At 27.0% G+C, this 20,956-nt stretch overlaps 1 protein-coding gene and 1 long non-coding RNA gene across 5 annotated transcripts; one reads left to right on the top strand and one right to left on the bottom strand.

Annotated features, from left to right (window-relative positions):
- Positions 1 to 7,572: 7,572 nt before the first annotated feature.
- On the bottom strand, positions 7,573 to 8,436 carry LOC136090691 (uncharacterized). The gene is made up of 3 exons (XR_010643644.1): positions 8,073 to 8,436; positions 7,830 to 7,938; positions 7,573 to 7,722 (listed from the first exon to the last, which is right to left on the bottom strand). It is a non-coding gene; the product is annotated as an uncharacterized LOC136090691 (long non-coding RNA).
- A 5,724-nt stretch (positions 8,437 to 14,160) lies between these two features.
- On the top strand, positions 14,161 to 19,930 carry LOC136090431 (uncharacterized). Of its 4 annotated transcripts, none has more exons than XM_065817053.1 (9): positions 14,161 to 14,306; positions 15,057 to 15,154; positions 15,373 to 15,610; positions 16,103 to 16,174; positions 16,307 to 16,600; positions 17,893 to 18,064; positions 19,042 to 19,106; positions 19,223 to 19,329; positions 19,601 to 19,930. In XM_065817053.1, exons 3-6 carry the CDS (start codon positions 15,412 to 15,414, stop codon positions 17,904 to 17,906), a joined length of 579 nt encoding a protein of 192 aa, XP_065673125.1. In that variant the 5' UTR covers positions 14,161 to 14,306; positions 15,057 to 15,154; positions 15,373 to 15,411; the 3' UTR covers positions 17,907 to 18,064; positions 19,042 to 19,106; positions 19,223 to 19,329; positions 19,601 to 19,930. The 4 variants fall into 4 exon arrangements, with proteins under 4 accessions (XP_065673125.1, XP_065673122.1, XP_065673123.1 ...); XM_065817050.1 differs by having other exon boundaries at positions 16,019 to 16,174; XM_065817051.1 differs by having other exon boundaries at positions 14,193 to 14,306; positions 15,369 to 15,610; positions 16,019 to 16,174.
- The last annotated feature ends 1,026 nt before the right edge of the window (positions 19,931 to 20,956 follow it).

Here is a 20,956-nt window from a genome sequence, read left to right as displayed (position 1 = left end):
TTTTTTTTATCTAAATAGAATACAACATCATCATCTTTCTTTTAGGCAGTCAGTAGCCTGGATTTCATGATTTTTTGTATGGCATCAGGTGATCCAATATCAAAAAGACTATCCATCTTCGCCAAGAAGTTAACATGTTTTCCGCCAGCATCACTTTCGCGATTTTTGTTCTTCAACAAACGTTCCACTTATTCCAGAAACACATAAGATCTAACACAGAATTTTTTCTTGTCTTTGTCTTGATGCGTGCCATGTTCCAGAAAGTTACAACAGCGTCGATTACTATAACGCCAATTTCTTGATATGTTACATAATTTCGGACATTTTCTTCATCGTGTTGTAAAAAAAAGAAAAATTTCAAAACCTGTCTGCAATCAGTTAGTTTGGAACCAGTTATTGATGGTGATGGGTGTCCAATTAACCAAAACTTAGTAGAGGCACGAGTAACAGGCCTTGTTGTTGATGATGATGACGACGGTGAAGGCTGGTCGGTTGTGCCTGACCAACAACTGGAACTGGTTTGCAAAGACTTGAGTTCAGTTTCTACAACTTTACCACTTCTTTTCAACATTTCAGTTTTAATTTATTTAACTAAAACAGGAAACAGCAAAGTAATTATAATAGTCAATATTACATATTAAAATGTCATAATATTAATTTGCTTGTTTATGAAATTTGTAACCAATGCAAAAATGTGCTGATGTTTTAACCCATTCGTGCCTAGCGTCCCCAAAAATGGGACGCTCTATAAATCGTAAAATGTAACAAAAAACTCAGGCACTAATGGGTTAAACAGGAAATTGGGGCTTATCTTTAGGGGCTTTGAGGGGGCTCTAGAATAGTCATTAAAATTTAGTAAAACTTTTTTTTACACTGTACACAAACACTAGAATGGGAAAAAGTTCAATTTGGGTGGAATTGAAAATTTTTTGCATAGTGTATACATATATATACAGAAGAATACATTTAGCTTAACTCAGTGTTAGCTTAAGAGTATTAAAAAACTCATTGATAATATCAACTTTTTCTAGATGTCAATTTTGATGTGAGTAATGGCAAACGTGAAAGACCTTTTAAAAAATTTAAAGACACCGAATTACAAGCAATTTTAGATGAAAATGATACTTTGAGACAAAAGAAAATGACAGCAATTTTAAATGTTGCTCAAAAAACAACATTTGATTGTCTAAATGCTATGAAAAAAAATTCAAGGTGTGAAAAATGGGTGCTTCATGAACTGAATGAAAGTCAGATAAAAAGAAAAAAAATTATTTCTAAAATTTTTCTTTAAAGACACGAAATGATATCAGATTTGCATCGAAATGTTACTGGCAATGAAAATTGGATTTATTTTGAAGATCTTAAATGAAAAAATTTATGGGCTAATCCAACATAACCATTATTATTGACTTTAAAACTGGATTAGATTGACAAAAAGGCAATACTCTGTGTTTCGTGGGATCAAAAAGATGTGGTGTATGAGCTTCTACAATCAAATGAAACTGATAATACAAATTGCTACAGAAATTAAATAATCAATTTGAATTAAGCATTGGTTAAAAAAGGACCAGTAGAGGATAGAAGACAAAACCAAGTAACTTCTTACCCAAAAATGCCTCTGCACAAAAATAAACTTAGTTCAGGTCAATTAATACTCTTAGCTGTAGCTGCTACCCCAGCCGCCGTATTCACCAGACTTGGTCCCTTCCAGTGAATAGCAACATTACTAACAACAAGTAAAAAATTCATCTTATTTTTCGTCCTTTAGTTAATTGTTTTGAAATAAATATTAAAAATTCATTACTTTCCACAATATTTACAAATTTAATTAACATTAATTTTTACCTGTTGCACAGAGTACAACACCAGGGAATATGTGATTTATTTTCTTTAAATAACTTCGCACGCTTAATAAGAAAGCAAGGAAATATGTCAAACAGCCAATAATCATAAATAATTCAGTAACAATTAAGTAATCTAAAAATAAAAAACTTTATTAATTGTGAATTTAATAATATACCTTTAGTTTTACACAATTTACAATCGACTTGACTATTTCCAAAGCACTCCTCCTTCTTTTAACAAAGTTTTTGCACAGCTTTTGAAAACTTAATTGTACACTTTATTTATCAAAAAATATTTAAACAGGGTTTTTTTATAAATGTATAAATATAGTCAGCTCCTTCTAATCTGCTCTTGAAAAGTATTATAAAGCATATAAAATGTTACACTTTTTGTTAGTACAATGCATTTTAGTGAAGCTGCACCGAGCAAGAAACGCCTTAGAGGAGCATAATAAATTAGAAAGAGTGTAGAGGAGTGAAAAAAAAGTATAAAAGGGCAGATGTGCAGTGGAAAACAAAGAGCTGCTAAGGAGTAAAATACTAGAGTTAATCATTATAAAATAAAGTAAATATAAACAAGAATAATAAACAAAAATCAAGGATGGTAAAATTTATCTGTGTAGAGCGTAATTTTGATGTATAAAAAGTGTATATGGTGAAGCAGAGTTATTCATTCTATAGATAGTTGACATGTGGTCTTCGTTATTAGCTAGATAAACATAAATTATAAATATGCGTTTTATGTATGTCCCACAGATGGCTATGAATGAATTCGTGCCTAATGGTACATGAGCACAAAAGAGCCTCTAACTTTCATTTGAGACTGGTATCCTGCAAGAGGATCCATTATGTGTGCACACCAGAATATCTTTTTGTAAGTGTGTCCCTTTGTTTTATCTCAAAAGAGTTTTTTTCAGGGTATTCCATTAGGAATAATACCCCAGATTTCCGTATTGATACTGAGATGATAGGAAACTGTTCTATCATCTTAGTATCAATACGGTATTAATACTATCTATCAAGTGATAATTTGAAATTGATTTTGCAGTAAGTATAGTGTTTTTGCAGTATATAATGAGGGTTGGTGAGAGTTACAAGCTGTTTTTATTTCTTATAAATGAACATATGAGTTATATAGTCATAGAGTATGTGTCAATGCATACTGTAGTTGCATATGTTATCAGGATAAGTAATTTGTGAAAAATTAGTCGAAATTCATTTAAACTGGTATAATGTAAATTAACGTGGATTCTAGTAGTCATACAAAGTATATATGAACAGATGTTACAAAATGTTAAAAATGACTCTTTCTCATCATGCCAAAGTGCATCTACAGAAAAATGTTTGCAAGAATTGAAGTTGAAATTCTTTGCCTTTTTTGTATCAAATTTTTTAAAAATTTATTTAAAATTTAAAAGTCCTCTTTTTTTTAAACTATTTTGTATTAACAAACACTTCCGGGCATTTACTTAAAGTAGGGTTTAAAGGAGACTTTTTAAAGTCATAATTTATTAAGTTCCTAAAGGAGCCTTTAAATGAGTTCAATTTAAAAAACATGTTTTTTTAAAGGGAATAACATTACATTTATTAAAACATTTTTGAATTTATAAACACAGTGGTTGGAGTTCTGGCTCAGAACCAAGTGGTCCAAGGCTCAATGCTAGCTCTGGCCACATTTGCAATATTTGTAAAGAAGGAGGCGTGAACTTTCTAGTTAAACGCTCTTCTACAGCGTTCTTTGATTAGACCACAAAGGCTTCTAGGAACACCATAAAAACCATAAAACAAAACAAGACAACAACAAAAAACAAAAACGAAAAACACGTTTTTTGCATTTCTTACATTTAACTGCATTTGAAAACTATGCTATTCAGTAGCAACACCTACTAAAATTAAATGACCGCTTATTTTTTGGGAAACGCTATTTACTTTTTCCTAAGCGTTATAAGTAAAGATGATTTCAAATCAATCATTTTTATCCTAGTTGCTATGGTTTTGTAGCATTAGTAGGTGAGTTAAAAATTAGCGTAATCTTTGACATACTTTGATTTATAACTATTTATTTTGTTTTATAACTACAATTATCAAACAAAATAAATCAAAATATATCAAAGTTTACGCTAATTTTTAAATTACCTACTAATGCTGCAATTCAATCAAAAAGTGCGATAAAAATGTTACATTTGAAGTTATCTTAATAAACAAATCTAAATAAAAAAGTAAATACAGTTTACAATAGTAAACCCTAGTATGTTAAAATAAGCAAAAACAACTAAAGGCTATGCCTTATTTAAGCAACTTTTATTCAGATGTGGAAAGCTTTTAAAAATTTATTTAGGTTCTTGTATTTCTAATGCAGTGTAAATTTTTTGCACTGAAATAATTGCTAATTTTTTTCCATAACCTTTTTGACATTAAAATTAACACTGAGATCAAATGGTGCAAAATATGCAAGAACTGAGTTGGAAGCAACAAAAAGTGTATGATGTTAACTAAGCTAGAATAATATAAAGAAACTTTACGTAGATGTAAATGTTAAAATAAATAAAGTAAACACAACAGCCTATGCCATTCAAATAAATCTTCAGAACAATGGAATAAAACATTACCAGTTTAGTATGGTTTATATCACAATAATAATCTACAAACCAAGTATCATAAGTTTCTTTCAATATTTCTTCCATAATTTCACATGCTTAACACTTTTTAATCTTAGGAGTTTCACATAATCCTAATTGAAATATGTAAAAAAAAAAATTTCAAATAAATAAAGGTTAAAAATAAAATTCAAACAAACCTCCACAATAAAAACAAGCAAACTGATATGGGATAATGTTTCATGTTATAAATAATAATCTTCCATATTATAAATAAACAAACTTTAGTCACGAATAACATTGAATTCGATGTTGTATACGGATTTTTACTCGTATTTTTCACCATATAAAAATCTGGCACTGAGAAGATCCCTCTCTTGATCAATATTTTAGGGGGGCTTATTCCTCAAACTATCTATCCTCGCGTGTTAAAATAGTTTTTTTTTCAGGGGCTATTTCCAATTATCAAAAACGTTGTAATGACACTTACTATTGTTACATTCTCATCAAAACAATCTATGATTCCAGGTTTCATATCCATTCTAACAATTTACTGTTTAACTTTTTTATTTATTTATTTATATAAAAACAATTTACCATAAATTTCAAATTTCTTAGAGTAAATCGAAAACCAAAATCAATCATGGCTTTAATGTATAAAACAAACGACTTTTCTTCAAGTCTAAAAAATAAAGTCTTCTAACCTAGTCTCATCAAAAGTTTAATGCCCATTAACTATTGTTTTTCTTGGTATGTTAAAATGATTTTCAACGATATGATTTGACAGAGGGTTTTTTTTTTTATTAAATCCATGCATATCTGCAGTGTTTCAGTTGAATAGTTTTAGCAAAAAACTTCTATCTAAATTTTGTAATTTCTTACCATCCTTAAAAATAACTTTTATTTGTTAGCAAAGTTTTAAGCAATTAAAGGTAAAAAAATAATAATCTGAGGTTATTTTTTACCATTCTCTTCACTGTTGGAAAGTAGTCCTTTTTTGAAAGTTTTTTAGAATCAAGCTGTTGTTACATTCGTAAGTATTGATTTCATATATATTCATCATTTGCATATCTGTCATTACTGGATTTGAATGTTCATACTTATTTTTCTTATATATAAATCTGCATGCATGTTTTAGTAGAGAAAATATTTTTTTATGTTTTGTTGATTGAGTAATACCCCATGTAATATTGGAACAGTATGTGAGGCATATTAGACCAAAATATATTAGTTTAAGACTTTCTGATGTTAAATGTGCACAAATTCGGTTCATAAAACCAATTGTTTTACTAATTTTTGATTGAATATAATTTATATGGGAAAGCCATGATAAATTTTCATCAATAAGAGTTCCTAAGAACTTTATTGAATCATTGTTACTTATTAGTGTATCATTAAAAATTAAATCCGGTAATTTCAAAGTAAGTTTTTTATCTTGTGATTTTTTTTAAAATAAAGTATAATTTGTTTTGTATACATTGAGTGAAATTTATTAGCCTTAAACCATTCACCGGCATTCTTTAAATCAAAATTAATGTCAGAATACAGTTGATTATTGTCATAGTTTGAAAGGAAGAGATTTGAGTTGTCAGCGAACATTATTGAGTTAAGCTTTGCTGATGCATTTTTTAAATCATTTACATAAATCAAGAAAAGCAATAGAGCAAGAACTGACCCTTGCGGATTTCCATACAAAATTCTATGTTGTTCTGATTCCTTACTAATAACATCTTATTTGCTTTAATTGAGGTTGCTTTTTAACCAATCATAGATTTTATTTATCACATCGTAGAGTTTTTTTTTCTCGAAAAGAATATGGCAATCAACCATATTAAACCCAGCCGGCAAATAACGTTGAAATAACGTTGAACTTACGTTAAAACCTAATGTTGAATTTACGTTGATTTAACGTTTAGAATGAAAGTTTTTTTCAACGTTGATTTATCAACGTTAAATCAACGTTACGTTAAAACGTTATATTAACGTTGAGTTTACGTTGAAACGACGTTAAGAATGACAGTTTTTTTAACGTTGACTTATCAATGTTATTCCGGCTGTTAAAAAACGTTTTGTAATCACAGAAACCGTTGATAAATACTGAGATCACCATCAAAACGTAGTATGCATGTCCAATAGTGCTGTTGCACTTCTCTATTACATTATTAAGGTATATTATGGATATTAAATCTACTCATAGTCTATACTAAGACTATTTAGAACTTTTTCAGTTTAGTTCAGTTAAAATAGTATTATTAAAGCAAGAGATAAAAGTTGTTTTATTGAAAAATATATTTAGATATTACATATATTTACATATAATTGAATAAGATCTACAAATAATTGAATATAATCTACATATAATTGAATAAAATCTACACAAATTTCTTCTCTTTTCCATCACCTTTTTGAAATGGAACGTATTTTAGAAAATCAAACAATATTCCATTAACCGATGTTTATTTTACTCCATTGAATACAACAGAAGAAGCTGTAAATAAAAAAAGTATATTGAAAAAAATCAAACAAGGCAAACTTGAAAAAAATATAATGAATGGAAAGGTGTTACAACTTATAAAGGTATTCCATTTACAAAGCCATATAAATTACTGTAAGTACATTTTTCCACCTTTGCCCTTCATACCCGTGGAGGCCATAAAATTTGTTCGAAAAAACTCTGAATTTTTAAAAGGTAATTTTGAGGAAGGGGGGGAGGATTGTATGTATTTTTTGCCAACTAGAGAGACACACACACACACACAAATCAGGTCCTCAATATTTGCAATTAGCTAACTATAGTTCAAAACTTGCTAAATGTGTAGTGGGACACCACTACACCCCCCGTTCAGGACGGCCCTGCTGTCAGATGATTATTAATAATTTTTTCAAATATTTAATTTAAATGAAACATCTTTGTTCAAAATAAATTAATAATCAAAATATTAAATTTTTCTAACATTAAAAAGTAATTATCGGGGTGGCCACATAAAATTTTCATATGAAAAATATTCTACTAATATATGTATACATATATTAGTAGAAAATCACTTAACAAAACTTTTTTTTTATTTTACACTGAGTTTCATTATTTAAGACTCATCAGAATTGATGAGTCTTTATTGATAAAACACAGTGTAAAAGCATTTCTGATGAGTCTTTATTGATGAAACACAATGTAAAATGAAAAAAAAAATTTGTTAAGTGATTTTTTACTAATACATAATTGCTCTGTTCTTTTAAGGTCAGGTGCATTGACACTTCATCTAAATCTCTGATAACTGAACCTGTAAAATATAATTACAAATTTATGGTATAAATTATAAAAACATTTTTATTTTGAGGTATAAAAATTGAAATTTATAAAATCCAAGCACATAAAACTAATACCTACTTGGGAAATTCTTTTTGTTTAGGTTTTCTTTTTTGTAAATATACATTCTCATTGTAACATTTTTCTTTTGCAGTTGTAAATTCAATTTTTTTACAATCCTGTTTGTTTTCTGTGAAATTGAAATAGTTATATGAAAAGTTATATGAATAGTTATATGAATAGTTATATATTTTGTATCAACAAAATAACTCTTCTTAAAAAAGGTATTTAAAAAATATTTATTGTAATATATAGATATAATACCTGAAGAAAATTTAGTTTTAATTTGTGGAAACTTAAGCCAATTCTACTTAGCATTTTAGTGCAGTCAATGCTTTGGTACCTGGAGGCCAATAAACAGTTTCATTACAAATGTAATTAGATGGAATTACACCTTCCTCTCTTTGTAAATCTTCATTTCAAACACCTTCTTTCCACATATTTGATTTTGAAAATATTATATAAACTAATAAAAAATGAAGAAACCTTAATATAAGTGTACTAACAGGCCTAGTTAAACTCGCTAAATCTAGGCATTTTATAACCATGATACTTGCTAAACAATAATATTAGTAGACATTATTAGCAAAGATAAGATTTTCTTTATTCTATAAATTTGTTATATTTTAAATTCATTTTTATGAATATATTTATTATTCTATTAATCTGCATAGTTCTGAATATATTATGCTTAATTAACTCAAGGCATTAAACTAAAATAATGAAAGAATCCCAGGTTGCTAAAACATAATTAACTACATAAGAGTAATACGGAATATTGAACAAAAATAGATCATATTCATTATTAATACAAAATATAATATAAAGTTTATTATAAAATATCACACAACAATAACTTAGTTTGATTGAAAATATAAAGCAACAAAAATTAAAAAAGAAAACATCTCAATAAATAATAAATTATCATTCAAATAATTTTAAAGGCCAAATAATAACTTGTAACTTATTTTTTACACGTCTTCTTATCTAATATACATTAATATTAGTACCAATTTTTATTACCACATCATTAGTATTTTTGTTTTTACTAAACATAAAAATATTATATCAGTTAAGCTTTTCTTATTTTACTTAAAACATCAACTCAATCCTATGTTTTTTCATAACTGAAATTTTTTTTTGGTAATGTCGAATTAACGCTGAAAACAAAATATTAGTAGACAACAAGAAAATATTTCTTTATTGAAATATATGTAAACATTTATAACAATCAATCTAATTTCCTTTCTTTTCTGCCACCTTTTCGAAATGGAGCGTATTTTAAGAAGTCAGACAAAATGCCATCAGTTAAAGTTTCAGTCGCTTCATTGTATTCAATAGAAGAAGTTGTAAATAAAAATAAAAAAGTTTTATATATCTTATAAAGGTATACCTTTCATAGCACCATATGGTCTGGTAAACTTCTGTTAGTATAACAAGAAAAAAATAATCTGTCCTGATCTGAATAACAAGTTAACATCAGGAATAGCATCTGGTTGTAAAAATTGCCTAACCTCGCTCATAATGTATTATAATCATATTAATGAAAATGAAACTGTAGACATTTAACATTAATGGCCCTTAAACCATTGAAATTATACTACCAAATAAAAAGCCATTGTTCTAATATATACAGTTATAAGTTTTTATTAGTTTTGACACGAAGCCGCAGACATAAAATTAAAAAAAGTTCTGAAACCAAATGAGGTAATCCTGCAGTTAAGTGGCCTAAAATAATTTTACTTTTTCGCTTGTTGCGCTCTCGTCAGAGGATGCTTTTTAAACATTAGAAATATGAAGTGAAATAACAATAAAAAAAAAAAGATGCTGCCCCATGCAAAACCCTTAGACGATGAAGCAGCACTTCCTTGTATTAACAGGCTATAAGATAGTCGATGTAGTAGCACTCCCTCGTAGCAGCAGGCTATAAGATAGCCGATGTATGTACTGAAGCCATTAAATATTCCTTTTGTATATATTAAAAAGTTTGAGCAAGTCTTCACACGAAACTTTGAGCAAGTCTTGAGCAAGTCTTTTGAGCAAGTCTTCACACGAAAGCGTAACAAGCGAAAAAATAAAATTATTTTAGGCCGCTTGGATTGCCTGCAGGATTACCCTAAATGATGTAACTATTTAATAAAAAACTTATTAAAACTCACTCCTGATGATTGTGTTTTTTTCGTCATCTTATATCTTAAGTAAATTTTAAATTGTCATTTTTTTTTCGACTTTTTCTTTTTTACTACTAGAAGATGATTCTGCCAGAGCTAGAACATTAGAGTGGCATTTTCGCCAGTTTCTTAAATAAGCCATTATTTCTTTTGTCGTAAGAACAAGTATAAGTTTGAACACTAAATAAAACGTTTTTGATAATTTAAAATTCAAAATTTCACACATAAACACCCTCTGTTTTGCACATTATACTAAAATATTGCTTTATTACTTTTTCGCTTTAACGATTTTTACTTTAAGCACTAATTCAACGGACGATTTAAACGTTGTTTATTTAACGTTGAAACAACTTTAAATAAACAATGTTTAAATCGTAACGTTGTTTTAACGTTGAGACATAGTTGAACAACGTTGAAACGCTTTAACCAAATTTCAACGTTGAAACAACGTAGAGATGCCGGCTGGGAATGCTTTTGATAGGTCATCAAATAATCCTAGAGTGAAGCTAATATTTCAAATCCTGTAGTAATTTGGTCTACTATTTTAATTATTGCCTGTTCTGTTGAATGATTTTTCCGAAAACTAAACTAATTTGTTAAAAATAAATTATTTTCATTAAAATGGTTATACATTCTATTACAAATTACACGTTCAAATATTTTTGAAATTACAGAAAGTACTGATACAGTTCTATAGTTAGAGATTTCAGATCATTATTTTTGTAAATTGGATATACTTTTGCTAACTTTAGTGCTTCAAGAAAAGTGCCATATTTTTAAAGTTTTATAATATGGATCAAAGATCTTGGGATGTAGCTTTTGTTTGAAATAACGGTATTACTAGAAACGTCATCAAAGCCAGGTAATTTATTCTTTTTTTAAAAAGAAAAAGCAACTTCATACTCTTTATGAGAAAAGTTGCGATTATGCAGTATCGCGCCATGTAAAGATTTGAAATATTTTTGAAAAGAATTTGGTGTACTAATAACTTTATTAGCTTGGTTAGGGCCAATGTTTGTAAATTATTTAATTCATTCGAGATATGTAATGGACAATAATTTGTAATGGATTCTTTGAGGTAGTATAGCCGTATTTATTTTTCTTTCTTCCCGTTCTATCTTTAATTACATCCTATGTTTTTTTTATATTGAATTTGTTTTTTGTAATTTCTTTACTATCCCAGCAAGCAAACGACGTCTTATCAACGTCTGCGCATTGTTGAAATGTCAACGTCGGAAATTTCAACGTCTATTCCACGTTGATTTATAGTTGATAAACTAACGTTAAAGAAAATGGCGTTGTTTCAACGTCTGAACAAAGAGGAAATTTCAACGTCGGCATTTTTAACGCTTATTCCACGTTCATGTATTGGTAATAAACTAACGTTGATAAAATCAACGTTAAATCAACATGTCTTTTTACTTTCTGTTTGATATCGCGAAGTTCTTATTTGAAATAAAGAAGGCTAATCGCTCAGAGAAATGTGCTATTTTTTATTGTACTTTATTAAAAAGTGTAAAATATTTACAAATTATTCATACCAAAGAGTTATTCTTTTATTTGACTTTTGTAAATAGCTATTTACAAGTAATCTAAAATATATTTTAATTTATGGATTATAATTAATTAAAGTTTTTTTGGTTTATAATTTTCGTTTTTTATTCTGCTTGCAGGAAGTAGTGATGCTTCAATGCCATTTTAATATTATTAGTAATGATTATTGAAAAGAATTCACTTTTTGTTAGGAAACATTATTTTACACATTTACACAACTTTAATTACAAAAATACATTTTGAATTTTTTTTAACTAAAGCTAAAATTGCTAGTAAAAACATTATAATTTACTACTCTGAGAACTAGTTCTCAGAGTAGTAAATTATAATTTTTTTTCTAGCAATTTTAGCTTTAGTTAAAAAAGTAATTCAAAATGTATTTTTGTAAATGTGTAAATGTGTAAAACAATGTTTCCTAACAAATACATTTATAATACACACATGTATATAATATAAGGTATATAATATACACATGTATACACACACATGTATATATATTATATATATATAAATATATGTAAATATATAATATATTAATATATATATATATTATATAATTATAATTATATAATACTTTAATTACAAAATGTATTTTTGTAATTAAAGTATAATATATTATATATTAATATATATATATATATATATATATATATATATATATATATATATATATATATATATACAAATACATATACATATATATATATATATATATATATATATATATATATATATATATATATATATATATATATACATATATATATATATATATATATATATATATATATATATATATATATACATATAAATATATATATATATGACAATTTCAAAAAATCTGTATGAAATATATTCCTGGCTAACACCCTAATATAAATATATTTAATTATTTATTTTTAGGAATAAAAGTACTTAGTTGCTATGTCATCACGGATTACGCAATGGAGAAAAATTAATAAATCAGTAATTGATTTATTTACTGAGACAGATAGTACAATAGAAACAGATAAACAACAAATAAATGTTTCAGATTATAGAGTTCTTTCCGAAGAATCAATTGAGCAAGAAGTTGAAGGTGTTGAAGAAACAGATTTCGACTCAGATTCCAATCTTGACTCCGCCGGAGTCTCCGATAGTTCTGATTCTAATTCTTGTTTCTTGAATCATGGAAACTTTATAGATGACAAAATAATAAATGGAAATCTACGTGAAGAATTAGCAGAATGGGTTGTTGTAAACCAAACTTCACATTCTGCAACAAATCAACTTCTTTTTATTTTGAGAAAAAATGGCCACACAGAGCTTCCAAAAGATGTAAGAACATTATTGAAAACTCCAAGTAACATTCCTCTGAAGAATAAGTGTGGTGGCAATTACATTTATTATGGTTTGGAAACTAATATTTTAAAACATTTAAGCAAGTTTCCAAATCTTGCGAAAATTGAATTAGTTGTTAATGTTGGTGGAATACCATTATTTAAAAGCACATCAGTAGCTTTATGGCCCATACTTTGCTCATTTTCAAGTATCCAACCATTTGCTGTAGCTATTTTCTGTGGTAAGAGCAAACCTTCATCTGAAGAAAGCTTTATGTTTGAATTTGTAAATGAGTTAACAAATTTATTACAAAATGGAATCAAAACTCAATATAAACATTACTTAGTTTCCCTTAAATCATTTTGTTGTGATGCTCCAGCTCGACAATTTTTGAAGTCTATAATTAGCCATAATGGATACGATTCGTGTGAGCGATGTATTATTCACGGTGCACGTATTAATCACAGACAAATTTTTTTGGGGTCAGGATATACTCTGAGAAATGATACAGAGTTTAACCTACACGGTTACAAAGAACACCAAAAAACTTTATGTACTCTAGCTAAATATATTATACCATATGTTACATCATTTGTTTTAGATATCATGCATTTGGTTTATTTAGGAGTAACTAAAAGAATAATAATTTTTTTTAACAAAGGTAAAAGATCATGCAGGATATCAGAGATTCAAAAAGCAGTTATTTCTGAAAAACTTAGAGAATTATCAGGAAAATTACAGCTACATAGTTCAAAAAATTTCTTTTATATAGCGGTATGATTGTTTAAAAAAATATAGTTTCTCAAGAAATATATACACATTTCTTAAGCTTATCAGTTGCTATGAGTATAATGATTGATAATGATCTTTTGAATGATCATAAGTTGTTAATGTATGCAAAAGGGCTCTTGGAATGGTTTGTATATCGGTCATCATTTCTATATGGACAAGAATTCGTTACTTATAATGTTCATAGTTTGACACATCTGTATGAAGATGTGGTCAACCACAGCTGCAGTTTACAAGATATATCTGCTTTTCCTTTTGAAAACTATCTAGGCATTCTAAAATCTTATGTGCGCAAGGTACAAAGTCCCTTGTCACAATTGACAAAAAGAATAGAGGAGATAGAGAAATGTTGTGTAACAAGAAGCAAACAACAATCAAAAACTAAGATTTCAATTGGAAATAAAATAGATGGTTTTTCATTCGTGGAGAAAAAGTAGTGCGTGTAAATAATGTCATTGGTAATGATATAGAATGCTATGTCTATCAAATATCTGATTTGGATGGGTTTTTTGATGATCCGTGTTGTTCTAAGTTGTTGCATATATATTTCCTTCATGAAAATGTACAATTCAAGAAACAATTTATAAAAAAAGATCTAATTATTAAAAAAGTATGTGGTATTCCATACAATGATGGGTATGTGTTGGTGCCGTTACACCACAATGTAAACTTTTGAATTATTTATCATTAAATAAAAGAGTTGTTTTGTATAAAAAAAGGTTATAAATACTTAGATAAAAATCCCAATAATAATTGAAAACCTAAGTGCTTAAAGTATTAGTTCACAAAGAAAATGTTGTCAGAAAATATATTTTAATCGTTTATTTGTAAAATCTTTTTGTTTTTAAAATTTAAATTTATAAACAAAGTAATTAAATAAAAATCAAGAAATATAATAATTAAGTAAAGAAAAAATAAATTATTACTTAATGCATTTACTTTAAGTTTTTACAACAAAAAGGCTATATAAATAAAATGATTGAAATATGTTTTCTCTTAATTTTTTTTGTGTGATTTAAGTACTTTGAGCACTATAGTCTTCAATTATAAATAATATTTTTTCTATTAAAATTAAAAAACCAATTAATGAACAAATATAGATATTATAATAATGTTTATATTTATTTATTTTTTATCATTGTTTTTAAGTAAGATTTTAGTATTTTGTTTTTTTAAATATTTTTCGCTTTTTTTTTTAATGAAAAACAAAAATGAACTAACAATAATTATATGTACAAAAAATTGATGATAATAATTAAATTGCATTATTTGATAATAGTAAAAATATTTATCACTATTTGTTTTATTGCAGCAATTTAATAATTGAGGATGTCTGCTTTGCTAATTTTTAGTTAGTATAAACAGAGCATTTATATAATTAAGCAATTAGTCTGAGAAAAAGTTTAACTATTAGTATTTTAGCATTATCAATATGTCTGACTTCCTTATTTTCAACTGGTATAAAAAGAATATTTTTATTTATACAGTCATTAGAAGCCATTTCAAAAAAAGGTAAAATTTACAGCTACATATTTTTGTTTTAATTTCTGTTTTTACTGTTATTATTTTGTAATATATACATATATATATATATATATATATATATATATATATATATATATATATATATACATTTAAAACATAAAATAATTAATTTCTTTCACATTTATTTTAATAGTTTCACTATTATATTAAACTATTAATAGATTAATTTTTTTCTTTTGAGTTAGATAAACAGGTTTACTATAATTGTCAATTTCACAAACAAAATGTCTTGGACCAGAGCAGTATGGTTTGAATATGCAAAAGATGGCTCATTAGAGGAATATGAACAGACTCTTCCATCAAACTGGGTAAAGTGTAACAAAGTATTTTGGCCTAATAAAAATGTTGAGTCATCAATGGAAAAAATTTCCAATCCAACTGATGATTGGTATCAATTCAAACTGAAATACATCAAGCTAACTGGTAATTGAAGATTTATTAATATTAAATGATGTAATATATAAAAATGTTTTTAAAAAATATTTTATTTTTATTTATAAAAAATATTTACACAAAATTATTATTTTTATGGGTTCTTTTAATTCGCTTAATTTATTCGCACTATTTTCGATGATCACTTAAATTAGTAACTCCATCAAATGATTGAGTTACTAATTGCATGACTAAACGAATGCCCACTATACTCTTAAAGCACTTCATTGATGTCTCTTTCTAAAATAAATTCTTTAAAGATATAATTTTAAATTATTTCTAGGTCTTTTTATATATTTAATAAGTGCTCATTAAATTTACTAAATAAATAACAGTCATCATTATGTTTTTTCCTTATAATAAGACTTTCAATGTAAACATTAATTGATTCCATCCTAGATGATGACAAAGAAGTATGCGAAGAGTATGGAGATAATGTGACAGCTGGAGAACTGGATAACAATGAAATTTTTTCTTTCATAGGAACTGTTACGCCGGATACAGATGTTCCACAAAAAGCAAAAAGGAACAATTCAAGTCAAAAAATTTCATCTGGTACCTTTTGCCTTAGTGACATTTATTTTAAATTATTTAAATTTTTTTTAGATTTTCAAAATAACATATCAATGGTTTTTACTATAATAAATGTTATGTCAAACTATTTTAATGTTAAATTGGTTTTTAAAGGTTATACTCAAACCTCTTCTATACATGGTGGTTATTCTGGACTTACTGTTTTATCAACAGCTCACATACCAAAGCCATTTCTTTCAACTACTACCTCTTCTACATGTGATGATTTTTCTATACGCAAACCAACATTAAACAGTCAGACCACTACTAGTATGTTAGAAAGCTCATTCACAAATGTTTCCACCAATTCACCTGCTATTATTTCTCAATCTTATGTTAATTACAATAGAAGAGATTCTGCTTGTGCTCGGGACGAGTTAATTAGCTCAAAAAATTTCGAAGATAATGGTAGGTTTCTTTACTATATCATTTGTTATTTACAGCTGTCTTTCAACTTGCTGTTGTTTTGTATGCAACATATTCATTCAAGTATATCATTTATTGTCATGGAAAAGGCCAATAAATGTTTGCGAGATAGGTGGGGATGGAAGAAATTCCTGTCCCCTTGCAGCTCAGCTCTCAAATATATATATATATATATATATATATATATATATATATATATATATATATATATATATATATATATATATATATATCAGGCCTTCCCAGGAGAGGCGTGCGGTCGGTCGCTTTGAGTGACCACGCATATATATATATTTTTTGAGAGTTTGGCCACGGTTTTTTAGCATATATTAATGACGCATTTTTAAAAAGGCGCTGAAAAAACCTAACTAAATTGTCGTATTATTTTATTATTTTTATTCATAATTTATTCCTATTATTAATATAAAAATATGAACATAAAAATGAAATATATATATTTATACTTATTTGTAAAAAAAAATTTTTTCTTATTACAATTTTTTTTTATGTCTAGTAAACATTAAAAAAAAAATTTATTTATTTATATTTATTTATATTATAATTATTTATAATATATTTTTAGGTGTTGATTTTTTCAGCAACGATATTTGAGACAAGTCAAAAAAATAAACAGAAAATGTGACCGAAAACTTTTTTAATCAATTTTGAAAAATATGCTCTGCCGACGCGGGATGCGAACCCGGGTCTCCGCGGCGCTTTGTAATGTCTTAACCGAATGAGCTAAACATTCATATACTTATCAAGAACCTTGTAGATAATAATTCTTCTAGAACTTAGAAGTTATTTTTTGTAAAAAGACATACTTATGCGAAAAAATTTAAAATTCAAAAAAAAAAATGTAAAATAAAAAAATAAAAATTTGTTATAAGAAAAAAAAATTCAAAAAAAATATATATATATATATTATTTTTATGTTATTATTTCCTTATTAATGAAAAGAATAAATTATTAAAAAAATTACAAAATAATACAACGAATTTAATTTGATTTTTTCAGCGTCTTTTTAAAAATGCGTTATTTTTAATATATGCTAAAAAAGCGTGGCCGAGTTATCCAAAAAAAAAATATATCCGTGTTCACTCAAGGCGTGCGACCGCACCCCTCTCCTGGGAAGGCCTGTATATATATATATATATATATATATATATATATATATATATATATATATATATATTATATTTATGAAGTACTTTTTGTTTTCAAACTCAGGATATATATTATATTTATAAAGTACTTTTTGTTTTCAAACGGAGGTTGGCCCAAATAACCTTGCAAATGAGTGAAATATCCAAAAAGTTAGATGCAGTTAGTGGCACCAGAATGAAAGATGTTGAAGAAGAGATATTAATACAATTTGATGATATAGACGCTTTATATGAGTTCGATCGAAAACTTGGAGCTGACAAAAGGGTTTTTAAAAAGTTTGTAAGTTATTTTTCATTTAAATATAGTGTTGATTAGATTAAAATCTTGTGTGATGAACATGGCTACATTTACATTGATAGATCCTATAAGTATATTTTTTATAAATGTGTATATCATCAACTCCCGACCATCATGATTATCATGATCATTAGCATCATCATCATCATGATCATTAGCATCATCATCATCATGATCATTAGCATCATCATCATCATTGTGATCATCACCATCATCATCATTGTCATCATTATCCTTATCATCATCAGCATCATTTATGTGAATATATTTATTTTGTCGTAAGTATAATATTTTATACTAAATTGACTATTATACTGAAATTGACCATTATAGGTAAATTTGTGGGTATTTTTAAAAAACACCCCTCCTCATTGGCAAAACCGCCCTGAAGTCAAGATTTTCAGGAGATCCACATAAATGATGCTGATGATGATAAGAGGCCCTGGCCCAAAACAGAGCTTTTTACAAACCCGGCACCGGCCCCGGGTTACTAGCCGGGTTAGATTTTTTTTATAGTATTGTACTCTTTTTCACTGTTTTGTTATATTTTGTTCAAGTTATCATCTGTTATGAAAGTTAAAGAAAATATAAAAAAAAAGTCATAAATACATTAAATAAATCTAAAAAAAATCTAAATATTTATTAAATGTATTTATGACTTTTTTAAAATATTTTCTTTAACTTTCATAACAGATATTAGCTTAAACAAAATAAACAAAAACAGTGAAAAAGATTACAATACTATAAAAAAAATCTAACCCCAGCTAGTAATCCGGGGCCGGTGCCGGGTTTGTAAAAAGCTCTGTTTTGGGCCATGGCCCCGGTCACTTACTAGTAGCAGGATAACCTGACCTGTTATCTGCTAGGATGTTATCTAAAAATTCCATTGAAGATCTAGATGCTCTATTATGCAATATTGCCACAATGCTCCTATAGATATTGTTTTATTTTTATATCAGGTTAATCAGCTATCTTCCATTGGCGGTAACAATGGTAAAAAAAGTGTTGCAAACATGATAAACAGGTTGAAACATTTTTTAAATCAATAGTACTTACTATTTTTGCAAAGAAAATTAGTTTTTAAAAGCGATTTTTAATTATAGAAAAATAATGTTGAGTTTCTCTTTTGACATGTTTAAGGTTGATGACAAACAGACTTCAATCGAAGTTCAATTTGGTTGGTTCCAAGGGAAAGGTTACTGTGAAGTTACCTATGGAAAATTTAAATGTTTACAAAGCAATAATTGGTAGCTATAATGTTGATCTCTATATTTTTATATATTTATATTTCTTTTTAAAGGCTGCCTGTTGAAAATAAATGAATTTAGTTGAATTCACAAAAAGTAGATATAAAAATCTTCCTTGAACAAATTGAAAAATAAAATTAAATCAGTTTACATTAAAGTTGTAAACTTCATGTATTCGTATTAAATAGTGTAAATTGAAGACATTCTTTCTTCCTTTATCTACAGTTTTATTCAGTTGACCAAATTTGATATTTTTGCATTTATTTTTTAGAATCGATTAAGCGCTGTGAGCCTAAAGCAACAGACAAAGAAACAAGGTCATTTATTGCCTCCTGCCTAAAATATGCACCTTATCGTTTGAATGGAGGTAAACGGAAATCTTGCAACCACGAAATAGAAAACGATGAAGTTCACAAAAGATGAAGAAATAAATCAAGGTGACGACGAATGCGAAGTAGAATGTGACGTTGCATCAAACAAAAGCGGAAGTAGTAGCGAAAAATAAAAATAAACTATCTTACTTTCCCCCACTTATTAAACTTTGTAACAAATACTTTTTTGTAAATTTTTTAAATGTTATCTTTCGAAAACGTTTATAAAACGTAAGTTGTTTTTTCGACGTTGAATCGATGTTGATATTTCAACGTAGATTTCTTGTTTCCAAATCAACGCTTAAATCAACGTTTGTAAATCAACGTACGCTCAACGTTGATTTATCGACGTCGAATCAATGTTGATATTTCAACGTCGATATTTTGTTTCCAATTCGACGAATAAATCGACGTCTGTAAATCAACGCGTTATCAACGTTGAATCAACGTTGAAATGCTTGCTGGGTATAATAGTTTTTTTTTAGCTTTCTTGAGAAAATTTTTGTAAAAGCGCTTATATTTTTTGTAACTTTTTTCATTATCTTCAGTTCCGTTTTTTAAAAATTTATTATAAAGTTTTTGTTTATTTTTTGAACATTTTATAAAAGTTTTATCCATACAAGGATTTATTTTATTCTTTTTTTTTTTAGTTAATTTTACTTCATTTTATATAATTCATGTATACCGTAAAATCGCCTAAGTTCGGTAACTTAAGCTTTAAAAGTTTATTTATCACGCGTAAATAAAAAAAAAGGTTAATCCTGAAATATACAGAAAATTATATTGATAATTGATATTATAAAAATAAAAAAAATGAAAAATAAAAACTAGTACTCAATATTTAGTTTAAAATGAAAACATCAACTTAGACCGAACTTTCAATACCATCTCATAAGTTAGGCCGCTATATAAATACTAATAAGGTTTCACAAACTTAACGTCACAAATAATAAAAACTAATTTTTAAATGTTGTTTTATTGTAAAATTATGATATAAATTCATGCAATACCAGTAACTAAGGAGGGCGTCGCCCTGGGCTAAAAAAAAAGTCTTTTGGGGCACCAAAGAAAACAAAAAGAAGTATATAAATATAAGTAGCCTTTTTAAATATAAGTAGAGGTATTTTTAATTTTTGTTGTAGTTAGTCAACTATTTCATTTTAACTTTGGGCCATTATCACATTTGCTACGCCACTGGTTAATAAAATTAAAATTTTATTTTACAAATAATTTAAAAAGGTTTTTTTAATTAACAA

This window comes from Hydra vulgaris, chromosome 14, assembly GCF_038396675.1.
Source record: "Hydra vulgaris chromosome 14, alternate assembly HydraT2T_AEP".
NCBI lineage: Eukaryota > Metazoa > Cnidaria > Hydrozoa > Anthoathecata > Hydridae > Hydra > Hydra vulgaris.
Note: the sequence above shows the minus strand (reverse complement) of the source record. Positions and strands in the feature narration are given on the sequence as shown.